The 26,630-nt window shown below is 41.8% G+C and overlaps 2 protein-coding genes across 4 annotated transcripts; both read left to right on the forward strand.

The window, feature by feature from the left end:
• The first annotated feature begins 798 nt into the window (after nucleotides 1-798).
• On the forward strand, nucleotides 799-8,800 carry LOC135989540 (acyl-coenzyme A thioesterase 1-like). Its single transcript, XM_065636440.1, has 3 exons — nucleotides 799-1,345; nucleotides 4,318-4,520; nucleotides 5,372-8,800. Exons 1-3 carry the CDS (start codon nucleotides 799-801, stop codon nucleotides 5,945-5,947), a joined length of 1,326 nt encoding a protein of 441 aa, XP_065492512.1. The 3' UTR covers nucleotides 5,948-8,800.
• Nucleotides 8,801-8,981: 181 nt separating this feature from the next.
• DNAL1 (dynein axonemal light chain 1) lies at nucleotides 8,982-26,630 on the forward strand. 3 transcript variants are annotated; one of them, XM_065636735.1, is made up of 8 exons: nucleotides 8,982-9,127; nucleotides 11,943-11,981; nucleotides 14,796-14,905; nucleotides 15,633-15,688; nucleotides 17,972-18,027; nucleotides 19,259-19,385; nucleotides 19,790-19,933; nucleotides 22,435-26,630. In XM_065636735.1, the coding sequence occupies exons 1-8, from the start codon at nucleotides 9,125-9,127 to the stop codon at nucleotides 22,479-22,481; spliced, it is 582 nt and encodes a 193-aa protein (XP_065492807.1). In that variant the 5' UTR covers nucleotides 8,982-9,124; the 3' UTR covers nucleotides 22,482-26,630. The 3 variants fall into 3 exon arrangements, with proteins under 3 accessions (XP_065492807.1, XP_065492808.1, XP_065492809.1); XM_065636736.1 differs by having other exon boundaries at nucleotides 19,844-19,933; XM_065636737.1 differs by having other exon boundaries at nucleotides 9,033-9,112.

Consider the following 26,630-nt stretch of genomic DNA (forward strand, 5'->3'; position numbering starts at 1 on the left):
CACAGCAGTGCTGGAGGGCAGTTTCTCTCTGCCTGCACGTTCCCTTACTGCCTCCGCAGCCTGTCAGCACTGCTACCTTGCAAGCCTGCAAAGCTGCCATGGCAGCTCCGGAGGCATCTTTGCCAGAGAGTGCTGTGCAGGCCAGGTTGCAGGAGCTGCTGTTGTGTGCGGGGAGGCAGGCTGTAAGGGCCTTGGGGCGCTGTGAGGGGCTGTGGGGCAATGGCGCTGCCGTGGTGGGGACCCGTGTCTCTCCTACTAGGCCCTGCAGGCCTCTGGGCTCCGTTTCTGGTTGTCTCTGAGGAGGTGGGAGCAGTGGGGGTGCTCATGCCCCCCACCTAGGGATTGTCAGTAACCTTGGGCATCCAAGTGTGAGTTTGAAAGAAAAAGCACTGAATATTCTTCATGAGGTGCTGGTTGAGTTTACATTATTGTTTGAGGGTTTTTTTTGAAAAAGCTTTAACATGTCAGTGCCTTACAAACCCCAGCTGAGTGGATACAATAAGCTGCTGTTTGTGCTTTATATGAATTGTATGGGTGTTTTTAAACGCCTTGCATTTACCGTATTTTTTACTGCATCAACAGCCGCCTGCCCCGACCGGTGCGACGGTTTGGGGCGGGGCGGAGGCGGGAACGGCCCCCCGGGAGGCGCCTGTCCCGGCCCTGCGCTGTCGCTGTAGCAACGCGCCGCCCGGGCGGGGGGAGGCGGGCTCCGCTATCGATTGAGGCTGCCTGGAGGGGCGGTGGCCGCGCTGCCGTTATTGCGGTTGGCGCAGCGGCTGTCGCCCATCTGCCGCCGTCATGTGGAGAGCGGTGGCCGCCACCTCGGCCCGGGCCCTGTGCCGCGCCCCGGCGCCGGCCCCACCGCCGCGGCGGCGGGCTGTGAGCATGACCGTGTCCCCCGCCGCCGGCCTGGCGGACGAGCGGGTGGAGACGCGGGTGGCGGGGCTGGGCCCGGGGCAGCCGGTGACCCTGCGGGCGGTGGCGACGGATGAGCGCGGCTGCCTCTTCCAGTCGTGTGCGCACTACCGGGCGGACGGCCGCGGCGAGCTGCACTTGGGCACGGACGCCTCGCACGGCGGGGACTACACCGGCGTGGAGCCCATGGGGCTGTTCTGGAGCCTCGCCCCCGCCGGCATGGAGAGGCCGTACCAGCGGCTCGTTCCGCGCAGCACCGGCACCCCGATAAAGGTGGAGATGTTGGTGCACCAGGGCCACGGGCTGCCCCGCGCCGTCCCCGGGCCCGTGGTGGCCAAGGCCAAGGTGGAGAGGTGGTTCACGGCCCCCGGCGTGCGGCGGATCCGGCTGAAGGAGGGAGGCGTAAGGGGCTCCCTCTTCCTGCCGCCCGGTGAGTGCCCCGGCCGGAGACCTTCGCCCTGGGGCCGGCGGGACCCCCCAGCTTCTCTGTCCAGAGCAAGGAAAGTCTCTTAAAATAAAACATGTCAAGGAAATCACCCGGGAAATCCACGTTCCATGCTAGATGTGAACGCCGCCTTGCGGGCAGGTGGCAGGTTTTTGTTGGTTTGGTTTTGTTTTGTTCTTTTCCTTCAAATCTTAACGGAGACCCTCCCAAAGGCTTGTGGGCACACGGTCCCGCTGGTGCGTGGCCACGCTGCCCGGTCCTTATGGGCAGCACCGGGCAGGGCAGGCTCGGGCAGGTGGCTCTTGTGGGACAGGGGTGTCGCTGCTCGCAGTTTACGATTTTTCAGTAAGTTTGATGTTTGCTCTGGGTTACAGGAATCTGTAATATCTGGAAAAGCTGGTGCGCTTCACTGTGTGAGCCTGTGCTATATCTCCCTTGGATTTTACCCGGAGTAAGATTGAACTGAAAAGGCATTTTTCCTCCCTGTTAAATGCATGCCGGTACACAGAGCAGTGGAAGAGATTCTAGAAAACATAGGTATTCCACCTCTGTTAACACCAGAGTCAAAGCTGAGTTAATAGTTTAGTTACTTCAGTTGTTCTGCGGTATAAAGGCAAAATAGATTTCTGAGCAAGTTCTACCTGTTCTGCTTGTGGAATGGTTGTGCTTTATGAGGCGTGATATTCTGATGGGCTGATAATGTTGTTGGAAAATGAAACCTTACACTGATTATGGTGTATGTACACTTGAGCCATGGTTTAAACTTATTGTATTTTATCGAGGGTTGTGCTACTAGAACTGCCCTCCGTATTACCTCTACTTTATAACGACTTGGTTCAGCAAGTCTTTTTAAGTACCACTACTATTATTTGGGATTTAAGTATTTTCAGTGAATGATTTCCAAACTAATAATCTTTTTATCCATTTAGATACACATCCAAAGTCCACTGAAGAAAAAACAACGGAGATTGAACTTTGAATTTTGGATTAAATGTTTAGTCAGCATTCTGGATTTTCCATCACTGAGGCATAGTTGTTTTGATATATTCTGCCTTAGAGGATGAGCTGGATTTTTGCTGAGCTTAGTGGGAATCTAGACTTCTGCAAGCTTGAACTGCATTTTTCCCTTTAGAAAGTCTGGTGGTGTAATAGTGTAGAAAAGTCTGGAATTGTTGCTTAAATGATACTAGCATCGTTATTGCTGTAACTGGATCCTCCATCATTACCACCATACCTTTCTTTGCTCCAGGGATGGAAAATGTTAATATTATTATAAGGATCTTGAGCGTGAACTGTTCTTAAGTGAGATGACATGGGTGGGCTTAGGCTGTAATTTTAATAAGAAAGAGATTTCTCAATTCAGGAGAGTTACAGGGGTGGGTTTTGTTTGTTTTTAAGCAGTAGTAAGATTGTCTAGCCCATTTCATCCTGCTTTTTAGTGAGCTGTGCAGAAACTATATACTTCAACATGTGCAAGCACTCTGGAAGGCAGTCCAGTATCCTTGTGTAAGTTAAAGGTTGTCTTTGTGAGAAACACATTAATGCTTGACTATGTTCTGATCATATCTTCTTGGCTAGAAAGCTTTCCAGGTAGGGGTGATGAACGAATACTTATTTTCTAGCCATCTAAGCTGACTGTTGTTAACAAAAGGTTACTGTTGATTGTGGCATTATGATAAATTTATCCAGACATATTTTCTCTCAAGTAGAATATTAAATTTCTATGAAAAATTTCAGAACTGAAAGAAACAGAACCTAAAAGCATGTTTCAGTCCTTTTGTGATTTCCTAATGCTTTAAGTTAGTGTGGCGGATGCGCTCTGCCTCCCCCTGAACCCTAAATCAGTCCCCTGCGACAGTTAGGAGGGTTCCACAATCTAGCATATTTCGTCCAAAACTTCCTTTTCTCAAGCATCTTGAAATGCCAGAGGTCCTTACTGCATACAGGTAATGCCAGAGAGTTGATGCACTCTTGCACAAGCAGGTACTGTTTCTGGTGCGATAATTGCAGCGAGCTGGGGATCCGAGTACATCAGTGGTGACATCTGCTGGCCAGGAAAAAAAAAAGTAAAAAAAGAAATTGCCAGCCTGGGGTCTTGATAGTTCCAAGAGGCAGTACGCTTAGCCTCTTAACTCAGGACCTGCTGGCATGGCATACAGTAATATTGCAACATGACCTTGGCTGCAAAAACACACTCGTTTAAAATTGTGGTTCTGGTTATTTCTGCAGTTTTGTATATGCATGTTTATCTAGATATCAGTCACATACACATAACTGCACCCATATAGCGCTCGGTTTTACCCTGTTTCTTCACATCTGCAGTAGCAGTTCTGTTGCCAAGTGTTACAGTGCTGATGTTGAGACAGAGCTAGTATGTCCAGTTGATTTCATCTAGCAATGGGTGTCTCTTCGCTGTGCTTTGCTCAATGTACCTTATTCCAGAGTTTGTGTAAGTTTTGTAGAATTTACTTCTAGAGCTCAGTGCTCTTGCCTCATTAGTAATGACCTTACACTTTGCTAATTAAAGTGTGAATTCTTTGTGGGAAAATAGCTGATTTAGAGGATGATTGTTCTGAGAGTGGGAGGTTAAGACCATTGAAAAATACATTTAGAACAGTGTTTGTTTGTGTGGGGGATTTTTTGTGTGTGTTTTTTGTTTTGTGTTTTGGTTTGGGGTTTTTTGTGTGTGTTTTTTTTGAGGGGGGTTTTTTGGTTTTTTTGGTTTTTTAAGTTTAACTTCACATATTTTTACAGGGAGGTAAGGAGCTATTCTTAGTTTGAAACCGCTAAAGTGGAATACAGCTCTGGCGCTGTAATCTCTGCTGTGCAAGTGGAAAAGTAATGAGTATTAATAGAAAATGTCTTAAGCCTTCTATATTTTGTTGTTCACTCTTCACCAGATAGTTTTTAGGGTCTTGTTTGATACTCATCCTCTGTACCTCTTCTTTTTAATATAGGGGATGGCCCCTTTCCAGGAGTGATTGACATGTATGGTGATGAAGGAGGCTTGATTGAATTTAGATCCAGTCTTCTGGCCACCCGTGGGTTTGCTGCCCTTTCCCTGCCGTATTTTGACTTTGAAGATCTGCCTAAATTCATGAAAGAATTAAAACTTGAGTACTTTCAGGACGCAGCTAGATTCCTACAGCGTCACCCAAAGGTGAGTATAGTGAGAGATCTCTGCAGTTATGCCTAAGTGGTGGCGGTGATTTTTTTTTTTTTTTTTTTTTTTTTTTTTTTTTTTTTTTTTTTTAGTATCAGTTTCTGCTGGGCAGGTTTAGGCCTGATAGTGGAAAAGGTGTAGGTCCTGCATAGGTGGCTACGCATATGAGAGAGAGTAGATTTCTTCCAGCACAAGCTGTCTGAAAATAAATTCATGCTGGAAACGAGAAGATTCCCGATCATTAGAATAGTAAAGTGCTGCAATATCCTCCAAACAAGAGCAGTGGTGATGAAGATGGGATTTTTTTGTTGTTGTTTAAATGAAAGCAATTATTTTAAGAGAAGAAGATATAAAACTGCTCAATAGTCATCAAAGGAATTGATTTGAGTTGCTTTCAGTTTTACTTTCCAGGCTAGAAAAAGACTAAATACTACTTATCTAATCCGTCAAATGCCATTTGTGAGGTTCCTTTATCTGCCTGAGACGTATACAGAAACAGACAGTGCTTTAACCTCCTGATACCTGTTTTGGGAAAAAGAGAAAATATTTGCTTGGAACTATGTAGTAGGGACTCTGGGAGGTCCAAGTGTGATGGTACTTCTTGTGCCTCTCTGTGTTATTTTGTGGGGTTTGACAGCTCTTGTTGTCTCTGAAAAATAAGACACTAAACAGAGAGAGGAGCCTGGGTCCAGTCTGCAGCTTTCTAACAGGTCATATCAATAATTAACCTAACCTTTTTTTTTTTTCAATAACACAACTCCAAAGGCAGTTAATGGCTAATCCCATTATAATGCATACTTCCTTTACTCCTTTCTTCCTCTCTTCCCCACCCCCTGTCTTATTTGAAGGTGAAGGGACCAGGAGTTGGCGTGATTGGAACTGGGAAAGGGGCAGAATTGGCACTCTCCATGATCACCTTCCTGCCAGAAGTAGTGGCTGCTGTCTGTATCTCCGGCTGTAGTTCAAACACTGTTGCAGACCTCCATTATGGTGAGATGACTCTGCCTGGGCTGCGCTTTGATATGAATAAGGTCAGTGTTTCTGACACTGGTGTATATGATACTTTCGAAGCTCTGGATGACCCAACAAAGCCTGCTAATTCTCCTTGCACGATCCCCATTGAAAAAGCAGAAGGTCACTTTCTCTTAGTGGTAGGGGAAGATGATCGTATGTGGAAGAGCTCCTTATATGCTGAGCTGGCAATTGGGCGTCTACGCCAACATGGGAAAGAAAACTTTGAACTCTTGAGTTATCCAGGAGCAGGTCACCGAATTGATCCTCCTTCTACTCCATTCTGTCAAGCAGCTATGGATCGTGTTCTGGGGGTGCCTGTTCTGGGGGGTGGAGAGAGCAAAGCACATGCCCATGCACAGGAGCACTCCTGGGGAAAGATTCAGGAGTTTCTGCACTTGCATTTGGGATGAACACTTAAGCACCTGCAAGCAGTTGCAGAACTGCAGAGGACTGAGCTTGAGCCATCAAAATGACTGGTGAATTGGAGGGACTGACTGAGAAAAGCTTTGCAATATGAAATAACCAAATGACTACTTAGCTACAAGCTTAAAGCCAAAAAGAAAGGTATTTATTTGAACTAGCCTAACTTATTTTAATTAGGTACACAGAGAAGGGAAACGATTATAAGTAGGCTGTTTTGTAGTACAAATTTGCCAGCCTGAATTGGTGATGGTATCAAGGAACAAGTATCTGAAGAGAGTAGTAGGTACTTTCTTGCGGTATTTATAACTCAGAGAATTTAACAGCTAGCCTGCACCATCGGCGATGACAGACTGGATCGTACCTGGGGAATGATGGCAACTCATGGGTGCTAAACTCTGACATCAAAATGATGAATGATTCTGGCTTTGGGTCTTAAGTTGCCTTAGCCCAGAGTTCTCAGATTTACAGCCATATACACTTTGGAAATGTTCTCTATTTACATGAAGCTTGGGATATCTATTTGTAATGAGGTTTGTATACGTTGACCTTAGCTAGTAGTCTTCTGGTGACACAGTCTGCTTCTTTCCAACAAAAACTACCTGTAGGGTAGGAAAATTAAATTTCCCATCATCCCAGGAGAATAGCAGCACTAGCACTCTTTTTTTACTAGGGATGTAACCATCTGTTCCTATAGTGTCTTGGATTGGCATTTGATACTCAGGGTATTAAAATTCTGTTGGATAGGTTAAAGCACAGTTAAGTACAGTTATGCTATGTGCAAGTCTTACTTGCTTGTTTTAAACTAATAATACCTGCCATTACGTTAGGGATTAATTACTTGTGGAACTCTTTAGTAATGATGCCAACAGATGCTGCCAGCTGTTCTTGGGGGGGAGGTGGAGTTGAGAGACAGAAGACCTAGCGAGCAGAAGATCATTAAAGCTAACTCTAAAAATCTCACCTTACAGCAATGATTAACTTAATCATAATACTTTAAAAACCAAAAGCAATCAAACACCACAACTAATCCCCACAGCCCCCAGGAAAAACAAAACAAAACCAAACCAACAAAAAAACCACACAAATAAAAAAAAACCCCACCACAAACAACAAAACAAAACAAATCCAAATCTCGGATATCTTTTCTATGACTGCCTGAGATTGTCTTTTCGGTTTGGTTTTTTTTTTCCATCCTAATTAAGTTTTGGCTAGTGCCTTATTTTTCCTCACCATGCAGATAGAAAGAAACAACTTCTTCCCAAATGAGTTGATCTCTTGAGAAAGTCTTGCTGGAATGGTGCCAGTGCTGAAGGGCCACTATCAGTATAATTTCTCCTTCCAAGGTCATCTTGTCAGACCAGTTTCAGAGCTGCCCAGGAAGATACAAAACCTTCATTTATGGCACTGAATTTTGCTTTGCTCTGAGAGATCTTTTCTCTCCAGTTAACTGTCATTATGCTGCTGCTCAGGTCTCATTAGCTTTCTGCAACTCTTATTACTCCTTATCATTTGATTGAAGTCAAGTTTTCCACGTGCCATCATTGCCAGTTGAACAATTTATCCATACACTCCTTGCAAGAGAAGCTCCATCCTGCTCACTCCATGCAAAATGCCTTCTCACCTTGTCTGTCTAAACTCTTGCCCTGGCTGAAGAGGCCTTTGCAGAGTTATATCTGTTGCTTGAATCTCCACTAAAACCAGCAGCCACGGAAGTCCAGGACCACAGCTTGCTGTGATGTGCATGTTGGTGTCACCCACACTTAGTATCCTGCCTTTTTTTCCAAACTCACTCCAATTTGCAACCGTAGAGGAAAGGGTTGTCTGAAGGTTTTTGTTTGTTTGGTCTGCCCCACCATGTGCATCTTCAGTCTTCGGAGCTGTGTAACTGGTAGAGCAGTGCCTTCCCCAGCCCTGTTTTCTTACCCTCCCAGTACCGATACCTGTGTCTCCACACCGCAGTCCTACCTCAGCATATCCATAGCTATGCAAGGTTGCAAGCTGGAGGTTCAGGAAGTAAATGTTAAGTTGTAAATCAAATCAGGTAACTTAGAAGTCCTCAGACTTCATTTCTAAAGCACAAGCCTTTAAAATAATTCAGTGTTAGATGTTGTCAGACATATGCAACTTGAAAGAGCAGTAAAACACTTCCTTTATTTGACTTTTTTTTTCTGAATAGTTCATTTGTTGGAAAGCTGAATGATTTTGTTAACAAAGAAGAGAGGAAAAATAAAAGTAATGTAATTTTTACTGTGAAGATCCTTTTGTGAACAGGTCAGGATATTCCTGGACAAAATCATTCACAAAACGATCTGCAGAAAACCAGCCAACTTTTGCACTAGTATTTTGTATATGTACAACACTACTTGGAGACCAAAGATACATACTGACACTCTGCAGATAATATAGCTATGTCCTGAAGTATACATTAAATGGAGTGCCTGATTATGGCCTTAGTTAAAGCCATGTTATTTATAGTGTTTTGCATTCCTTACCTGGCACAACTCCCCTAGTGCTCCACTGAGACTATTGCTTGGGTGGCTGGATCAGCTTCACTAAATCTGGGGGGGCTTAGGCCTGCGGCACAGCTCACCAAGGGGTTCCAACCACTCCGCGAGGGCCGTACGGCCCGTGCCGGGTTCTGGCAAAGCTCTGGCGGCCGGCAGAGCCCGGGCAGCCCCGGGACGGCTCCTCCCGGGCGTGGGGCGAGTGGCTCCGAGCGGCGGCGGGCGGGATTGAACTGCCGCGGAGCGGGTGAGCGCCTGATGCTGACGCTGTTTGTCATTTGCAAATTGTTGTAACTTTTTGTCACTGATTGTTTCAATAAAAGGTGTCTGATCATGCTCGTGAGGTGTTTTTTTTACCGTTACCATTAGCGCCGAGCGGACGGGGGCGAGAAGCGCTGCAGCCGGGGGTCCGCACGCCGACCGCCAGGGGGCGCTCCGCGGGAAGACCACCGCGCCCCCTCCGCCGCGTCCCACAATGCATCGCGGCCCGCCCCTACGCGACTTCCGGGATGGGACTTTCTGTGTGGCAGCGCATCTCTATGATCGCCAGGTGTGGGTGCGTTCGTGCTCGCTCTCCCCGCCCCGACGTGCCCGTGGCGCTGCGCATGCGCGGGAGGCGGCTGTGCCATAGCAACCGGAGCGTTAACGGTAGCAACGGCAATGGTGGGTCCCGTCAGGGCCGGCGCGGGCACCCGGGCGCCTGGCGGGGAGAGCGCTGGGCCTGCGGGGGTGGCGGCCGGCCTAGCGGCTGCCGGGCGACCGGGGGCTTGGGGAGAAGCTGAGCCGGGGCGTCTCCGGGACCTGGGGGCGACTGGCGGGGGTCCCAACGATGGGGCCTGCTCCGGGCTGGGGGTGGGGAGGGCTGGAAGGGGCCGGGGTGTGTGAACGGCGTCACCTCAGGGCTGCCGCAGAGCAGTCCCCGCGGAGCGGCTGTGGCAGCGCCGCCGCCCCGGGGCTGTGGGGCTGGTAGCGCGGGGGGACCGAGCCCTTCGCGGCCGGGGCTCCGCCGAGCTGTGTCTGGTGCCGGGCAGCCCGGGCACGGCATAAGCTGGCCGGAACTAGAGGCCTTGGGTAAGGCGGAGGGGTTGTGGCCTGTAACTGTGCCTTGGAAAACGGGGATTTCAGGGACAGGTCAAAGTAGTGGGGGAAAATTAATTCTCACCCTGCGGTTGTTGGGAGGCCGGGATGTCATCACATAAAAACCCGGGTTAGTACAGTTAAGGCAGCGCTATCTGCAATTATTACACTGATTAGCTTGGTATCTGTTGCTATGCAGTTCTGTTTTGCTCTACCTAACATATAAATAAATGTATGCAAATTAAGGCAAAGCGTCACTGTTTTACTTTCTCTTGGGGATCTGAATTTTGTAAATACTCTGCGCCAAACAGCCATGTTTTGGCAGGCAACAATATTTCTTTTGTTACAACTTTTGTATGTACAGGGATTTTTTTCTCCTTAAGGTGTTAAGTTTCTTGTTCCTGCAATGTTGATGGTGACTCTTCAGGGTGACAATTTCAGCTTTTGATCACTTGGCATTTCGAATGCTCTAACTAACATGACTTTATTTAATCTAAACACCTGTAGGAAATTGTTCAATATGCAGGTCGAGGAACCCTGCAAATAGGCTTCTCAGAGGGAGGCTTCCCCTAAGTAACCTCCCTTGGCAGAAGATAGGGAAATTTCAAGTGCACTTCAAAGAACAAACCAAAATCCCTGATAAGTGTTTGCTTGATAAGCCACTATGTTGATTTTCATATTTCCACCAAATCAGATATCACCATAGGAGGGACAAGTCAGCAGAGGTCAGGGAAGAAGCTGGTCCTTGTGCTCATGTGAATGACTAGTTTTAAAGTCCAGTCCTGTTTTAGGCATGAGATTGAAACAGAAGCAGGCACTGGTCATGTAAATCTGTTTCTGTCTTCAACAGAAGAGTGTCTGAGATCACGTACCCGAATGCTGTAACAATTGGCCACCATAATTATGAAAAATGCAATGAATTTCACATCCAGAAAACCTGGTGAACTGGAAGCCAGCTGTTTTTGCTGGCACACTGGTAGCTGTTAATTGGGTTTCATGAAGCTGTTGGAGTGGGAACTAAGAATGTGACCTGAACAGGAGGTCACGTAGTTGTTTGTCTGCAGCAGACACCGAGGAGATACTGCCATGGCACAAGTTTGCCAGGTCATCTACAATGTGACCTAGAGCTGCTCTCACGCAGTATAGATAGGATTAAAATGAATGCCTATCAGTGGGCAGGAGCAGCTAGAACACCTGAGGATGCTCAGTGGTACGTGTTTAAATGAAGGCATATTTGATATCTGAAATGTGTGCTTGGAGTCCTTGGCATTGCTGGGTCTGAGACTGTCACTGGGTGGGCAGGGGCTGTAGCCATTCTCTCATGTGCAGCTGCCTCAACTGTTGCCTTTTACCATGGGGTCCAGAGTTTCCAGTGGTCTAGAGTAAAGTACCCAACTCTAAAGCTCTGTGACCGAGGTGATTGCATGTAAGATTTTGCATGGAAGCTAGTTTGTTGGTTTTAAATTCTATGGTCTTTTTTTTTAATATCTGATGATTACCTGAAAGGCTGTTTCTATCCACATATGGTAGTGCTACACTGAAGAGCAATAGAGATGTGTGGTTTTGTAGAAAGAAGGCTGTTCATCAGTTTTTGTGAAAGATTGGTCTCTGGCACCTTTTTAATCTGGAAGACATCTTGAAATATGTTTAATGTTTAGGATATATCAGAGTTTCTCTATATACTACTGGTTTGGGTATTGTCACTTGGTTTTTATAAGTCTGATGTGAGGGAGAAAAGTTGGAGTTAGTGACAACAGAAAGTTGGTCAGTGGGTCAGTCCTCAAAGAGCCTTGTACAGCAGCTCTCAGATTTTTTTCTAACTGAACAATACATGTCTTCACATTGCATGATGTGACTGGACATAAAATGATTGGAGAAAAACAAATATAAACAATCCAGATTGCTCTCGATTTTTCGCAAGATGTATGTTATTTCCCTCAGTGAATCTTAAGAGGCTTCATCATTCTGTCTACTCACTGACTTGCTTTCAGACAGGAAGTTGCTAATGCACAATAATGGAAAGTGTGGGGGGGTTAAGAGCGTTAGGCCACATTTTTCAGTGCAGTAACTTCCAATGTCTTTGAATTCAATTGAATTTCACTATCAAAGCTAACAAGCAGCATTCCCAAACTCGTACTCCAGATGGGGCAGAGAGTAAGATCAACAAGATAATGTCCTTGCATGAAGCCAATTAGTTGTTTCTGAAAATGCTACCAAGTACCCCAGAAAATAAAATTACAGGACACTGTGGGGTTTCAGTGGGGGAAGATAATACAGTAAAGTGGTAGAAATGGGGAGACAAGCAGGATAAGGAGAGAGAAGGGAGGGGAGATATGTTTTCTGTGATCAATCCAACTAAAATTTTGCAATGAATATTCATTTAAATTTGTTTCATTTTTAGGCAAAAGCAACAACTATCAAAGAAGCTCTAGCCAGATGGGTAAGTACTAGAACAGTATTTAGCTGATTTGCAGTACTCCATGGCATGGGGGTTTACTGTATTCAGCTAAATTTATTTTTCAAACTTACTGTAAGAAATATGTTTGCTTGAGACATTTACTGTAAGGAGTTTCACAAAGTAAATAATTTTTTATTATTATTATTTAAGCATAGTACATTTTGTTGAACTTCCTGTACATTCTTGTTAAATTGATAGGGCTGATAAAGACAAATCTGTTTTGTTCACCCGCCTTGTTGAATATGCTTTGATAGAAGGCCTGAGACTACAAAGAGGTTTAAAGTTGGGGATGTCATGTTTTAATTATGTGCTGTTCATTTTACCTGAGTGTAGTCCTTCCCACAGCATAAACAAGTAGGAAATTCTCACTGTATTGAAGTCAGCAAAACTTCTGCTATTGTCTTTTAACATAGTGTTCCTCATATTGTGCATAGCTTAACTCAGAATGAGTTTCTTGCTTGTTTTTCTTCTCGATGTTGGCAAGGATGCGGATGTAATTTCAAATGATGATATAGGGTGCTCTGGAGTCAGATTCACAGTCCAGTAAAACCAGTGAGAATCTTTCTCTGGTCTCACTGAATTTTAGATTAGGGCATAGATGTGCTGTTCAGTGCTGTTCAGTGAGCATGCACTCTTCTGCTAATTCTGGCCAGCTGCTAGACCTTATAAGTGTTTTGGTCTCAAAAAGATCTGGATGTGAGGCAGTGTGGGCAGATACAGTTGAAAGCCAGAAGATCTGTAGTATCAGCTCAAGGTACGAGTCTGTAATTGAAGACCACTTCCTTTTTGAGTTTTATAATCGTTTAGCACCTTCAGTATTTCAGGGTTTTTTTAGTTATGTTGGTATATCCCACAAACTTCATTCCTGCTTTCCTAATAAGAATTAGAATGCAACAAATTGCAGACAACGGCATTACTAGAGGTGTGAAGTGAGTATTAAAAAATTTTGCTTTTCCTCCCCTACTCTATCTGCCCTCCAAAACCTGAACTACATGTTTCCTATTAAAGATTTATTTTCCATTTGCTCCTCTGTCACATGTCTCCTGGGGACAATAGACCCGTGTCAGTGAGTTTCCATCAGCGTTAGGCATGAAGTGCTGAATTCGCTTTTCTGTCCATGTTATTGGGGGTGGGTCTAAATCTTCCTGTTACAATTCCTTGTCTGGGTCCATGTGACTTGTAAAATTGGATCTGGTGTTGTGTTGCAATCCAGATGTTTTTCTTCCCTTTGCCATAAGGGTTTCCTTATGTCCTACAGTCAGGGTGACATTAGTTAAATCGAAGCAACTTCGACTTAGCAAACACTTAACTTGTTCTTAAAAAAGTATCAGGATGTGCTCACTGCTTCCTGCAAGTGCTCACTGCTGGCCACAGGCTGTGATAGAAGCTCTCTCCTTTTCATGTTTTTAAGAAAAAATGTATTCCTATTTGTTGGTATAAACTGATAGATTATAAACTGAATATACATGCAAATAGATACAGTGTTATTCTTAGAAAATAAAATGGAAGTTTCACATTTATATAGTGACTTAGTTTGAACACATTCCCCATATTCTAGCAAAACATCTGGCATGCTTATTTGCTAAAGTGCTAATTCTGAGTAGAAATTCTATCACACTGAATTTGGACACAAACTGGAATATAAGTAAATGCACAAGACAACATGCTAGTTTTTTATTGAATTAAGTTGCCTTAAATAAGTTGCCTACATAACAGAGGAAATAATGTTATCAGCACCTAATCTTGTGCTGTGGGATTCTTAAAGACTTCTGGGATGCAATTTGTTTAATTACAAAGTAGCCATATAAACCAGGCCAGACCTCAGCTATCTCATTTCTCAGTAGCTGCATAAAAATGGGGGAGAAAACAAGAGTCCTTGTTTTGAAAGTGCAGAGTAGATTTCTCCTTTGTTAATGGACCTCCAGTCCTCCCCCTGAACACTGAGTGAATTGACAAAGTGCTCCCTTTGTGCTGTCAGGGAGGCAGCTGTCAAAACTGGTGGTACTACCTAAATAGATACTTGTTCCAAGTGTTTGGTCAATAATTACCATTACTTCAGAATTTTAAAAGGCTTAATAGAGTATATTTTTAAATAAACCCAAATGCTGAAGTTATGGCCATTTTTCTAAAGCTCTGAACTTTTAAAAGTATTTAATCTAAAAAATTATCAACCTAGATTGCAAATAGGAGATTTGTCTTTTTCTGTATTCTCTGAAGTGGGAAATCTTCCCACGCTCTTTTTTAATGGCTAATTAGAATTTATTTATTTTTTTTTTTAGATTCTTAATTCTGTGAATCTGTTCAAGTTCTCCCCCAAAATGCACTCCCCTGTGTTCAGTTTGTGTTGTGAGTTAGGCATGAGTTCTGAGTTTTCTAGGTGAAGTGGGAAGGAGATTTTTCTGTCTGAGCTTTTAAGAATCTGCTTCTGCTACGAATTTGCCCTAGTTGTGGCTCCTGTATGTCAGTGTAGGAAGTACCGTCATTCAGAATTTTAAACTTCCGTCTATTCTCCATTTCTTTATGGCAGAGGACCCCTTAATTAAATTGCTGAAGTGTAATACAACTTTTTAAAACAAGCATATGTAATGTATAAATTCTTTTGAGATCTTGAAAGTAAGGTAGACTTCCCTTCTTTATGCTATGCCAGCAGAAATCTTGATAAGCGGTATTCAAAATGCTTTGTCTTTTCAGTAATATCTTTTACTAGTATATTTGAATTACTTCTATAGTAATTATGTTAATAGTAATTTTTTTAGTATAGTAACTTTTAGTAATTAAACTTTCTCTTTTCTTTAGGAAGAAAAAAATGGCCAGAAGGCTTCAGAGGCAAAGGAAGTGAAGCTCTACGGTCAGATTCCTCCTGTAGAGAAGATGGATGAATCTCTCTCCACTCTTGTTAACTGCGAGTAAGTTCAGTTAAAAACAAGTTGGACACCAAATCTCCTCTCCTCTGCTTCTCCCCTTCTCCTCTTCTCCCCTTCTTCTCTTCTTCTTGCTCCTCCTCCTTTCTCTTCTTCTCTTTATATTAATTTTCCACTTTTCTGCTGTCCACTGTGCAAATACGTATTTACTATGTCTAAGTGTGCAGCAGCTTTCTCTTCTTTATTCTCAGCTAAACTTTTCTTTCCACACTCAGTTCCTCTTTTTAATTCAAAGATCTCTGTCACTTAACTAAGATGATGTTAGGACAGATTCTTTATTGCTATTTGGCACCAGAAAAATTAGATACTGTTTATCAGTATACAGTTACAGGTCCATGTTTGGAGTCTTTCAGCTGGCTGGCACATTTATGACCCATTCCAAAATTTGTGCAAAAAAAAGGAGACCTATGCAGGACTTTCAGAAAGAAATTAGAGCCATTTCAGAAATAAATGCCCATGCATTTGATAAGGCATAAAAAGGTAATCTGTTATGTCATGTAAGTAACTCAAGGTATTTTCCCAGAAGCTAAATAAAGTTATAAAAGTCTTGATGGTTTGAAGATATTTTGAGTCTGTTTACACATCCAGTTAGTTCACTATCTATTGAGAGAAGAATAAACAGTTATTTCTAATGCAGTGGTGTTTGGACATGGAACTTTTCCAATATAGTAATCCCTTATATACTGTGAATTGATTATTCTTGCTTTTAAAGGAAACTATCGCTGTCTACAAACTGCATTGAAAGAATCGCCAACTTGAGCAACCTGAGTAAGTGACAGTGGTCAATTATGTTTGATTTTGAGTTGCTTGGATAGGACATATACCATAATTTGTTATATGTGTCCAGCTTTATACCTATTCTTATCCTTTCTAATTCCTTCCTCTTAGAAAATTACAAGTGACCTTTACAATTATCAGTCTTACCAGAGAATGCACGTGTAGCAGTAATGGTGTATTAGAGCACGTATCCCTGCACTAGCTTTGGTAGTTGTCCCACTGTGCAGGTTTAACAACAACAAAATCCATTCAGAAAGCACTTTTGTAACCTCCAGTGGGCCTAGTTATGATATTCAACACCTAATCAGTTCTCGGGTGATTTAATGACCAATTTCCACACTCATGATGGAGATAGTCTGCAGTTCAACAACTCCATAATTGCGGTATTGGTTGGAGTGATGTTGGAGTGTTGGAGACGTGGATGGAAAAATGCCATTTCACTTTGCAGACGACTGGATATACTTGGTTTGAGTTTGTTCACACTTGAAAGGGGTGTGCCATCTGTTTAGAAGGGGAGCTGAACTTTTGTTTCTTGAGCAGCTGTCCATGAAACCTTGAAACTCATTGGGTTACTGACTTTGGGACAGAAGCCTTAATGGTCTGTCCTCAAGACTTTGACTCTGTGGCATGAGGCTGGCAAAGAGCTGCAGGTTTTGGGCTGGAGCTTCCTTTCTTTTTTGTCACCATCAAACTGCCAGGTGGACAGACAAGGAACCTGGAATCCCATCCTCTCCAGTTATACACTGATGGGGCTGTCAACGAGCTTGATGAACTTACTTGTTTTCATAACATGCTCAGAATTCACCCAATTTGAAAATACTGTTCAGGGAAAAATATTGCAGTAGTCTTTCCAAAGAACTGTACTGTAATATTTCAATTTGAGCAACTCTATCATGAGCAAAAATAATTAGGCAGTGATATATAAAAGTGAAACAGATCAAATATTTTAGTGGGATAAAACATTAAAAGCATTTAAAATATCTTAAATACTTGTATCAATAAAATGTAGAACCAAAACACTCAGTCTGTACCAAGTATTTGATCTGAAAGCCGGACAAACTAGAACTACATGGTCTGTCTCTTAAAGGTGTAGAATACGAGGAACTCACTGTCTCTATTGGCTTCTGTGAAAGAGAGAGAAAGCAGTGCTTATAGCTATGAAAACAAGACTAATTATTCCATATTTGCTATTGCTTATTGCAGAGAGGAAGCTGAGAAACCTTTTTAAGCATCTGTACTCTTTTCAGATGGAAAATACTAGTATTAATGCATATACCTGATATTGTGGTTATGTTGAGTAGATAATTGTGTATAAAGGATCACAGCCCTGTACCTGTACCTGTGAGGAAGATGTTTTAGATAACAGCAACAAGTGTTAGTTTTGTGTTTTAGAGATCTTTCTTCCTTTAGAATATAGAATGTCTCAGAACAAGAGTCTTCATCCTTAGCAATCTCTAGGTACTACATGTGATGTCTATGGAGTATCTGTTGCTACTTGGCTGGAACTCTTATTGGTCTTTCCACTAATTATTGTACCATGTGTTTCAAATCATTATGCATACAAGAGCAAAACATGATCTTCAAGTATTTCATCCTTAATGCAGTTAAGAAGTGTTAAAACATTAATGAAAGGTACAGATCCAAAGTTAACCCAGCTACATGCTGCAACTCAGTTTGCTTATTTACACCTACAAGAAAGCTTGTGTGAAAAATGAAAATGAGTTATGCAAGCAGACTTGCTATTTTGTGATAGCTTTGAGTTATACTAGTGTTGCACTAAGCCCCAGCAAGAACAGCTCACTTGGGAAGGAGTTTTGATTGGGTGCTAGACTAAACTGAAATGTCTCTCATCAGATATCTGTAAGGCAGCTTTATATGTTGCCTCTATTACAGAAATAAAATCTGCTGTCTTAAAACAAGATTGCAATAACTTTTGCCTGGAGAAGGGGTATGAACTATGTAAGATCAAAACAAGCAAGTTAGCAGTTACAGTTCAGGTGCAAGGTGAAATCGTCATTTTTTTCAGTAATTATCTGGACTGAATTTCAATTAAGTAACCTGCACATGAGCATCTTTATATTCACGGGTGCGTTTCTGAGCTGTTCACTGCATCTATACCTGATGATGTGTGTAGGTCAGGAGGTTCTGTTTCTTTCTTAAGACAGCCTGTTCAAAGTGCAGTTTGTTTGTAAGTAGAATACGGCATTTTACCTGACTTACAGCATCTTGTTATGTTAAAAAAAATAACAAGAAACTTTCTTTTATCTATTACAGAAAATTTGAGAATTCTGTCCTTGGGAAGAAATAACATAAAGAACTTGAATGGATTGGTATGCAATTCTTAGTATCAATGCATCACTAATAAAATGGAGTGCTGTCTAGAATGTGGGATAATTCCCTATGTTCATAAAAGTCTGCTGAATTTACATTATTGCCTAACTATTTATTTTCTCCTTTCTCTATGATCTGTTTACATCGCTTCTCAATTTTTAGGGTTTTGTTTGGTTGGTTGGTTGGTTTTTTTAACACTCTTCATGTTTGGAGCTTCTTCATGCTAATTTACTACATAAAAGGATTTTAGAAAGAGGGATTTTGTTGTCTCTGACAAAGACGAGAAGAACTTTTATTTGAAAACTGCTGTCTGTCTGTAAAGCCCTTTAAATTCCACTGTCTTTACATGAAGATAATTCATACAGACTTTTTGCATAAGGAATTTTCCACCTGAAGATACTTAGGCTATGCTACAAATATTGGCAGCCCTATGAACACACACTTCATGAGAGTCTGTCCTTTTCGTGTTAACTGGCACCTGGAGCAATATGGCTCTAGGGGAGAAGATGGTGGCAGGACTGAGTCAAGCAGGTAGGGGAAACTTTGTTGGGGAAAAAATTGGATCAGTTTTGTTACATTTGAATCAAGGGCAGAAGAACTTTTTTCAATCAAATTTTTTAAAATGAATATAGAAATTCTTGTATTTCTCAAGAGACACTGTATGTTTCTCCCACAAAATGTTTCTCTTCAAAGCTATTCTCACCTTCAGAGATGCTACATCTCTGAAGTGTGAAATGTAGAGTCAATGTGTTAATGGCTGGTTTAAAAACACCTCTTTTTTGAGAGAATTATGAAAGCAGCTTCTGGCCAACAGGTACAAACATAGATGGACCTGAAATGAATATATTTTTTGAAAAATTTTTTGAATAAATTTTATAAAACCCTCTCTAAAGTAGTTGTTGAATTGCATTCACTTCATGTGTACTTGCAGTGCACAAGCAGCCAAACTTGTCTCCTCTGCCCCTATGCCTTAAGAACAACTACTCCAGCCAGCTATTCCTGGTCTTATTCTAATATCAGATTTCTATCCTCCTAAACATATTTCAGATCCTTTGCTCTTAATTCCCCTGAGTATTTATTATGCATAATTAGGGATCTGCCTAATAGGAAATGAGGACCAATATACCTTCCTATTTTCTCACATGAGGTGACCTGTAGGAGGTGGAGAGAGAATCTGAGGAATAAGGAAGATACACTTCTGCTTACCTGAGTAGTCCTGTCATTTTCTAGGAGGCGGTTGGAGAAACTTTAGAGGAGCTGTGGATCTCGTACAACTTCATTGAGAAACTGAGGGGTATCCGTGTTATGAAGAAGCTGAAGGTTCTTTATATGTCAAATAATTTGGTGAAAGACTGGGGTAAGGCACGCCTCTCTATTCTGTAACTTTACCTGTAGTATGGTGAATGCATGAGTTAAGTCACCAAGTTAAAAATAGTTTGGTATGTTACAGAGCTTTAAATCTCACTGATAAGCCTGCAGATATGTGCAGAATCCCTGAATATCCACTCATGCATGAGAGTAAAAAGAGTTAGAATATTGAATTTAATTTCTAAGCTCAGTAAATTTTGTTCTTTAAATCACCTTTCTCAGACTTTGTTTACAATGCGTATGTGTTCTTTAACCTGACACCAGTTCAAGCAATTCCTAGCCTATTGTATCCCATGCTATTTATGTTTGCACTGAGTTTGAAAGGAAAGTTTGGTGCAGATGTACTTTCGGTGTTCCACAATCTGGTTGGTGTTTTCACCTTTGTGGTTGCAGCAGAGTTTGTGAGACTGGCAGAGCTGCCATTACTAGAGGATCTGGTGTTTGTAGGCAATCCGCTTCAAGAGAAATACGCCTCTGATCAGAACAGTTGGATTGACGAAGCAGCCAAACGGGTACCCAAGCTGAAAAAGCTGGATGGTGAGTTTGGGGCACGAGTGGGTGTGGGTTAACAGCTTAATATAGAGACGACCAAAGGAAAATTAATCATAACCTGAGAAGTTCATCTCTGTGCCCATGTAATTAATATTGCTCCCTCCTCTCTTTGGAGTTATTCAGAAGTAGTTATTGAGATCCTGGCTGCAGGATATTCTGAGAGTGTTTGATGGATTTTTGAGCATTAAGTCTAAGTGGTCGTGCAGCCCACAGTTGGGCCTTACTCTTGAAGTTATCCAGTCAAATAGTTTTAATGTATTACTAATAGGGAACTAAAACATACATACATACACATATATATAAACACATTTAATACTGGTTTGAAGTTCTCCTTGTGGAGTTCACATGTTGACTACTCTTATTATAACCTTAAGTATTTAATATTAAATAAGCTAACAAGGCTTTCATCTGCCAAGTTGAATTACTTTTTTACAAATTTTCCCAGCAAATTTGATTTACAGTTTTTCCAAGAAAAGATGGTGACATGGGGGGATGGGGATAGATATGTTCTGTTTTGCTTCTGGTGTAAGGGAAGGTTTTCAAAACTTTATGCAAGTTTCCTAAATGCCAGAATATCCTCCTCTGTGCAGTGACCCTCAATTTGTGAGCTATTCTCTTCACTGATATGAAAAAATATTAAAGCATGTCCTGATTAGTGACTAAAAGTGAGATAATTTTAAAATGTATTTTTAAACATGTTAATTTCTGTCAATGGAGGTGTTAGCTGGTCACCATTCTCTGCTGTTTACTAAAGCAATGAAGAGGAGAGCAGGACTGGTAACACTAATAAAGAGCCAGAGTAACAGCAGGGAAGGTACAAGTGTGGGGATGGTCACAAGAGGACAGCTGCATTTCAGGGTGCAAGAGTTGGGAAATCAAAGCCAGATCAACTGAGGTAATAAGAATTACTGGGAAGTGGAAGCTTGCTGAGAGAAGTGTACTGCTGTGAAGGATGGCCTGCAGTAGTCCCTTTGCTGTTGTAGTAGAAAATGTTTTGAGAGTGAAACAAAAAATGGAATAGGGCACATATCTGTACGGGCAAAGAGTGAGCTTGTTAGTATAAGACTAGACCCATAGTTCCTTAAGCATTCCCACAGCCGGGAGCAGTGGGCAGCTCTGAATGAGGCTGGTATGTTTCCTATGCAATGTAGAAAGAGAGGATGGTATGTAAGAGTGGAAACCACAAAAACTAGAATGTTGAGCAAAGGAGATGTCAGAAACACTGTAATTTGCCATAAGGTTCTTACTGTTACACTGTCCCAGGATCCTGTTATGCTTATGTACTGTATGTGAGATGACTAATATGGGGGCCTCAAAATTCTTGAAATGGTTGAAGATGTTCTGGACAAAAAAAAGCACTGAAGGTCTCTGTCAGCAGGTGGGCATCTCCTTCCTGTTAGTTCCTCTGCCAGGAACCCTGCTTAGCAGTTAAGTACCTAAAGCGTGACAGAAACCAGGCTGTGGTGGTTTATTTTCTGTTTCCTACCTCTGAAAAAAGAAACAGCACCCCAATATCATACAGTAAAGCAAAGGGCTCTCACCACAAAGCCTCACCATAGGTCAACTCTCTGCCTTAAGCTGAGCAAAGCATCAGTGTGACCCAGTTCCCATTACCCAGGTGACAGCACAGGTAAATGGACATAAACTTTGACGCCCCTTGTACTAGTTATTTAGGCATGCGTTTGATCATGTTGTTTCAGCGTGCTGTGAGCTTACCTGTACTATTGGGATTTGCTACTCTGGGGAAAATTTATAACTTGATAAATCTTTTGGGGGGCTATTAGCATTTCAACTTATTTTAAATTCATGAGCACATCACTATGAGATGGTGTGAACCCTGCAGACTGCCACAGTCTGATGTGCCCTAGCTCAACATGGCAGTTAAAAAGTGATTTTTTTTTTTTTCAGAAGTACCCAAGGGGTGGGTATAGGCTATGATGCTACTGTGCAGTGCAGCTTTTTTGACATCCAAGTTATCCCTAAGAGATGTGACCATAATGCTTCTTGGATCCACATTAATATAATTGTGTTTTGTAGTCTGGATATCCTAGTTAGGTACCTTTGAGGAGGTATCCCATTTAATTTGGTCATGTATGTCATGGAAACAGCAGCACAAAGTAAGGGTCCAATAAGAGGAGGGTGGTGTGCTAGTTGGTTGTTAGCTATTGAACTGACATGGTGCATCTCCCAGTGACCCAAGTTAGGCTGATCTTTGCAGGTCCTGCTTTAGTAGCTTTTTAATTCCCTGTTACCTGAGACATTGGAAAAACATCCAACAGAAGATCTTATCAGTTGAAGGCTTTAGTTAAGAGCAGTTCAGGTATGCAGAAGTTCATGTCAGTTGGAAGCAGTTGCAGAAAATACAACTCTTTCCTCTTTCTGCCAGTCCGACTCTTTCCGACAGTCCAGATTAAATATCTCTTTCTCTGCATAATCTATTCGTAAATCTTTGCAGATTTTTTTTCTCTCATTTTTTTTTCTCTTAGGTACCCTACTTATTAAAGAAGAAGAAGAGGAAGAAGGAGCAAACTGATGACACTGTCTTGTTGGGTATTTAATTATTTAAGTAACTCCAGATAGCTCAGCACATAGAACTTTTATGTAAATGTTTGGTTTGAAGAAAATTTTGGGGAAGTTTTGAAAAGACCAGCTTATCTCCACAGTCTCTCACCCAAAGAGTTAGTTACCAAAATTTGGGCACACCAATTCTGTCAAGCTTATGACACCTGCTATAGAGACTAGTGGAGCTGAGTTTGTCCGCTCTTTGTCTAGAAAGAGATCTTTACCTAAACTAATACATAGCTATTTTTAATCCCTGATTAGTGGTGCTTGTTATTCACTCTTGGATTGTATAGAACCATTTTAGCTTGTTAGGTGCAGCTGACCAACATTATCATTGGAAACACTGAGGCCAAAAGGACATTATTGTTGTTTAGAGACATGTTACAGGCTTTGCTGTGTTTAATTTTGTCATGGGAATCCCTCAGTGTTTTAAATATGCAAGTTTGCCTTTTCATCCCCTTAACTGTTATGCCAAACAAGCCCAGTAGTTGTGAACGCACAAAAAAATTATTGGTCTGATAATTGCTTGTTATTGGCCTTAAGTTTTGAATTGGGCTTCTCGCATTGGAACTCAACTGCATTGCTTAGAAGGCCGTGTATAACTTATGTATTTATTTATTTTGAAGAGGCAATGGGAATTATTTGCATGGTTTCAGTGAGACTAAAATATCTGCTACCTTTATTTGTTGTTGTTTTTTACTAAGAAATTATTTTAGATTGGAATATGTGGCCTATTAGCTGACAGCTGGTTCCTAGTTTTCGTTTGGGTCACTGGTGGACATAATCCTTCTCTGCTCTGGAATTTTCCTATAACTAAGTAGGCTGATACTAATACAGAAACAAGCAGTGAACAGAAGACCTGGGTTTGAGGACAGAAAATGTGGGTTTGGGGATACTCATTTTTTGTGAAAGCACAGGTGTGAGCAGTGAGAGAAAGTGTATGTAGTCAGTGGGGAAGGTGAGATGAGACGGAAAGTGGGCATTGGAAACAAAAGTATTGAAGACATACTAAATGTGGTGTATTACAGGGTAACCAGTTTTAGTAAAGCCCCATGATATGACAGGTAACTATTTCTAGTGAAAAGCATTAAACAATGATGAAGACGTACCTTGTTGCACTGTTGGATGCCAATAGTGTGGGGTTTTTTCCTTCTCTTTTTAGAAGAGATGATGTCACCTGAGTAGATTTTTCTGCAGATTGTTTTTTGTTTTTTAAAAGCTTTTCTTTAATTCACGGTACCATCTTTGTTTAAATTAAAATGGTGACAAGTGTAGCTGTGGGTTTCAGACCAGGCGTAGAAGGGCTGGAGGCAGAACACCACTCTTAATTATTTTGTTTGTGAAGGTGTTGAAATCTTGGAAGTCATGGTCAGAGATTAAAAGGTACAATTGGCCCACAAAACAGTGGTATTGATCTCAAGCTCCGGGTATAATTGTAGTAGAAGGGAGTTCTCTCTCTAATGAATTTGTAGATGAACAGTGTGAAGTAGAAAATTACAAGACAATCACAGTTTAGTTTCAAAATATTGCTAGTTATTCTATGATTGTTAGAGGAATTCTTAAGCTTTCCAACTTAAATTAGCAATTGGCGATAAAGCTTGAGTTTTATTTAGATCTGTTACTTAAAATAAGGTCAAGAGAGCAATGGCAAAAACTGTGGACATTCTTTACCTAGAACAAACTATTTCCAGGCAGCTGTTCTCTTGACCAGAAAGCAGTTATCTCACAGGCAACCTTATATTTGTATGTAATTTCTTTTAGAATTATTCTGTAAGCTTTATCGTTAGTAAAGGCACCATTGACCAAGAAGCAGGATGAGAGAGTGTGTAGTCAACAGCCATTTTATAATTGGCTTCTTTTAAAACTTAAGCCATTCCGTTCACTTGCAACCAAGCACTTTTGGCAAAGCGGATGTGATCTGGCAGTATGTGGCCTGTGACACACTCAGCCCCTACTGACCCCACCTGCTGTGGTGGGCAACAGGGGCTTGACTTGTGCCCTTGACGACTGTAATTAAAGTGTGGTTAACGTGAGCCACAGCTTGAGCGGAGCAAAACTTGACTTCTGAATACTTCCAACAAATGGAATGCCAAATCGATCTATGTGTTTGGAGACATTTTCAGAATAGACCATACGGTGCTCATCCTAGTGCTTGGCCACAAAGAAAAGTGTTTGAACTGCTGTAGCTGGTCTCTCCTAGCACAATGTCTACAAGTCTGGTACGTACGGCAATGTTAGCTCCTCAAATGGAATGTAACAGGAGAGAGTGAGTGATGAGCACACACTCCAGTACCAGGTAATCCTGCTGGTTGAATTTTTAATATCTAAATATGGTCCAAGTCTCTACATTTCTGAAGGTTGTGTTGGATACAGCAAATACTCTACACTTTGGCTATTTTGGGACATTTTGAGAGCACTGTTCTCACTGTGTGGTGATGACTGGAACGGAACACAGCTCCATTGCCGAGACGTGAGGGGTAAGAGCAGTTCCCGGCTCATGTAAGTGACCACTGCAGGCTGTTCTATGGGAGCAGTCCAGGAGCTGTTGCAGTTGTTGGTGGAGCCGTGTGCATAGTGTGGCCCACTGTCAGCAGCTCTTCTCACAGATTTAACAGCAGAAATTCTCTTGCTCTTTTTTGGGGGCTGCATTATAACTGCCACCAAAAAAAATCATTGTTGAAGCAATGGAGCATCTGGTCTCAGCACAATTATAAAAGCAGTAAGGAACACTTGCAATACAAGGTTTCACTCGCCTTTCACCCTTCGTGCTGTGATGAATTAGCATATAATTTAAAACCCTTCTGATAAAACTATATATCTCAATGAAACAACACAGTCAGAAAAGAACAAACTGTGGCTCTCATTTGTCAGGAGATGCTTCAGCTCAAAGCTGGGTGGAAGGTTCAGCTTGGTGCTTTGCCTGATGAATCATCATTACTCTCAAGAACAAATCAACGCCCCCCCCTTAACTTTTTCTCCTCCAAAATAAGTTTTCCTAAATCTTAAAATTTGCACTTTAAAATTCTGCACTGGATGTGGTGGAAGACATACACAGGTGGTAGAACTGAAGCAGCCGATTTGCATATTGATGGTGCTATACCACGTGGTGTATAAGCTAACAGCAAAGCTCGGCCTGCGCGCCCATAGGGAGCAGCTCAGTAAAGTGTCGAAAGGCTCGTCTTTGGGTGTTACTCTTTGCTCTTCCGTATCGTACCACATCCAGTAAAGTAGTAAGCACATTGTTATTCATGGATGAAAAGAGCACCCATGTAAAACTTGCAAGCCATGTGGAATTCTGCTTTTCCCAGTGAAATTATGGAGGATTAGCATCCACTTTATTCCTTAGAGAAATATTCTAAAATTATATTAGTGGTAGGAAATAGCTAGGGTTTTTACTTGCTTGTTAGCACATTGACCTCTCTTCAAAGAGCTGATGTACGCCGTGATTATATTGAGAACTGCTGGAAAAGTGTGAGAAGAGACCTGAGAACCAGCAGATGACTCAGGTTACACTAGAAGTAGACTCATCTAGAAAAATCTTCAAGCAAGAGAGCACTTTTAACATGCCCTTTGACTATCTTTTGTATACAGTAATTTTGTAGCATGACCAACCTGTTAAATTTGCTGTGTTTAAATTATTTAGGTGTATGTTTGTAAATGTTATTCTGTGAAACTTGTTTAAAAATAATATAACATTACTTTATACAATCGTCTTTGGCTGTTGTGTAATGAAATAGTTCAGCTTGTGGAGAGTGTTCAGAAATTAAATTTTGTTCTCATTAAACTTTTCTAGCTGCTCAGGGAGCAATGTATTTATAGTATATAAATGCTGTTCCTTATTGCCTCTATATTTTAGAACAGAAAATAACTTAGACTTTTAAAATGCTGATATATTGTGATTGTTGTCATCTGATATATAAATATTTTTCAGTCTTTTAAGACATTGGTTGTCAGACTTTGTTCTTAGGTCCTAAGAGAAAAGTCGTGTACTGCTGTACGGGGGAAAATCCAAACAAGTTAAGTAAATGGCTAGTCTTTCTTCAGTACAAAATTACTAATTCACTTTGAATTTAAGTTCTGTTCTGTTAAGAGCAATATGCTATCAATTCCATTAAAGCAC

The sequence above is a fragment of the Caloenas nicobarica genome, chromosome 5 (assembly GCF_036013445.1).
Source record: "Caloenas nicobarica isolate bCalNic1 chromosome 5, bCalNic1.hap1, whole genome shotgun sequence".
Classification (NCBI taxonomy): Eukaryota; Metazoa; Chordata; class Aves; order Columbiformes; family Columbidae; genus Caloenas; species Caloenas nicobarica.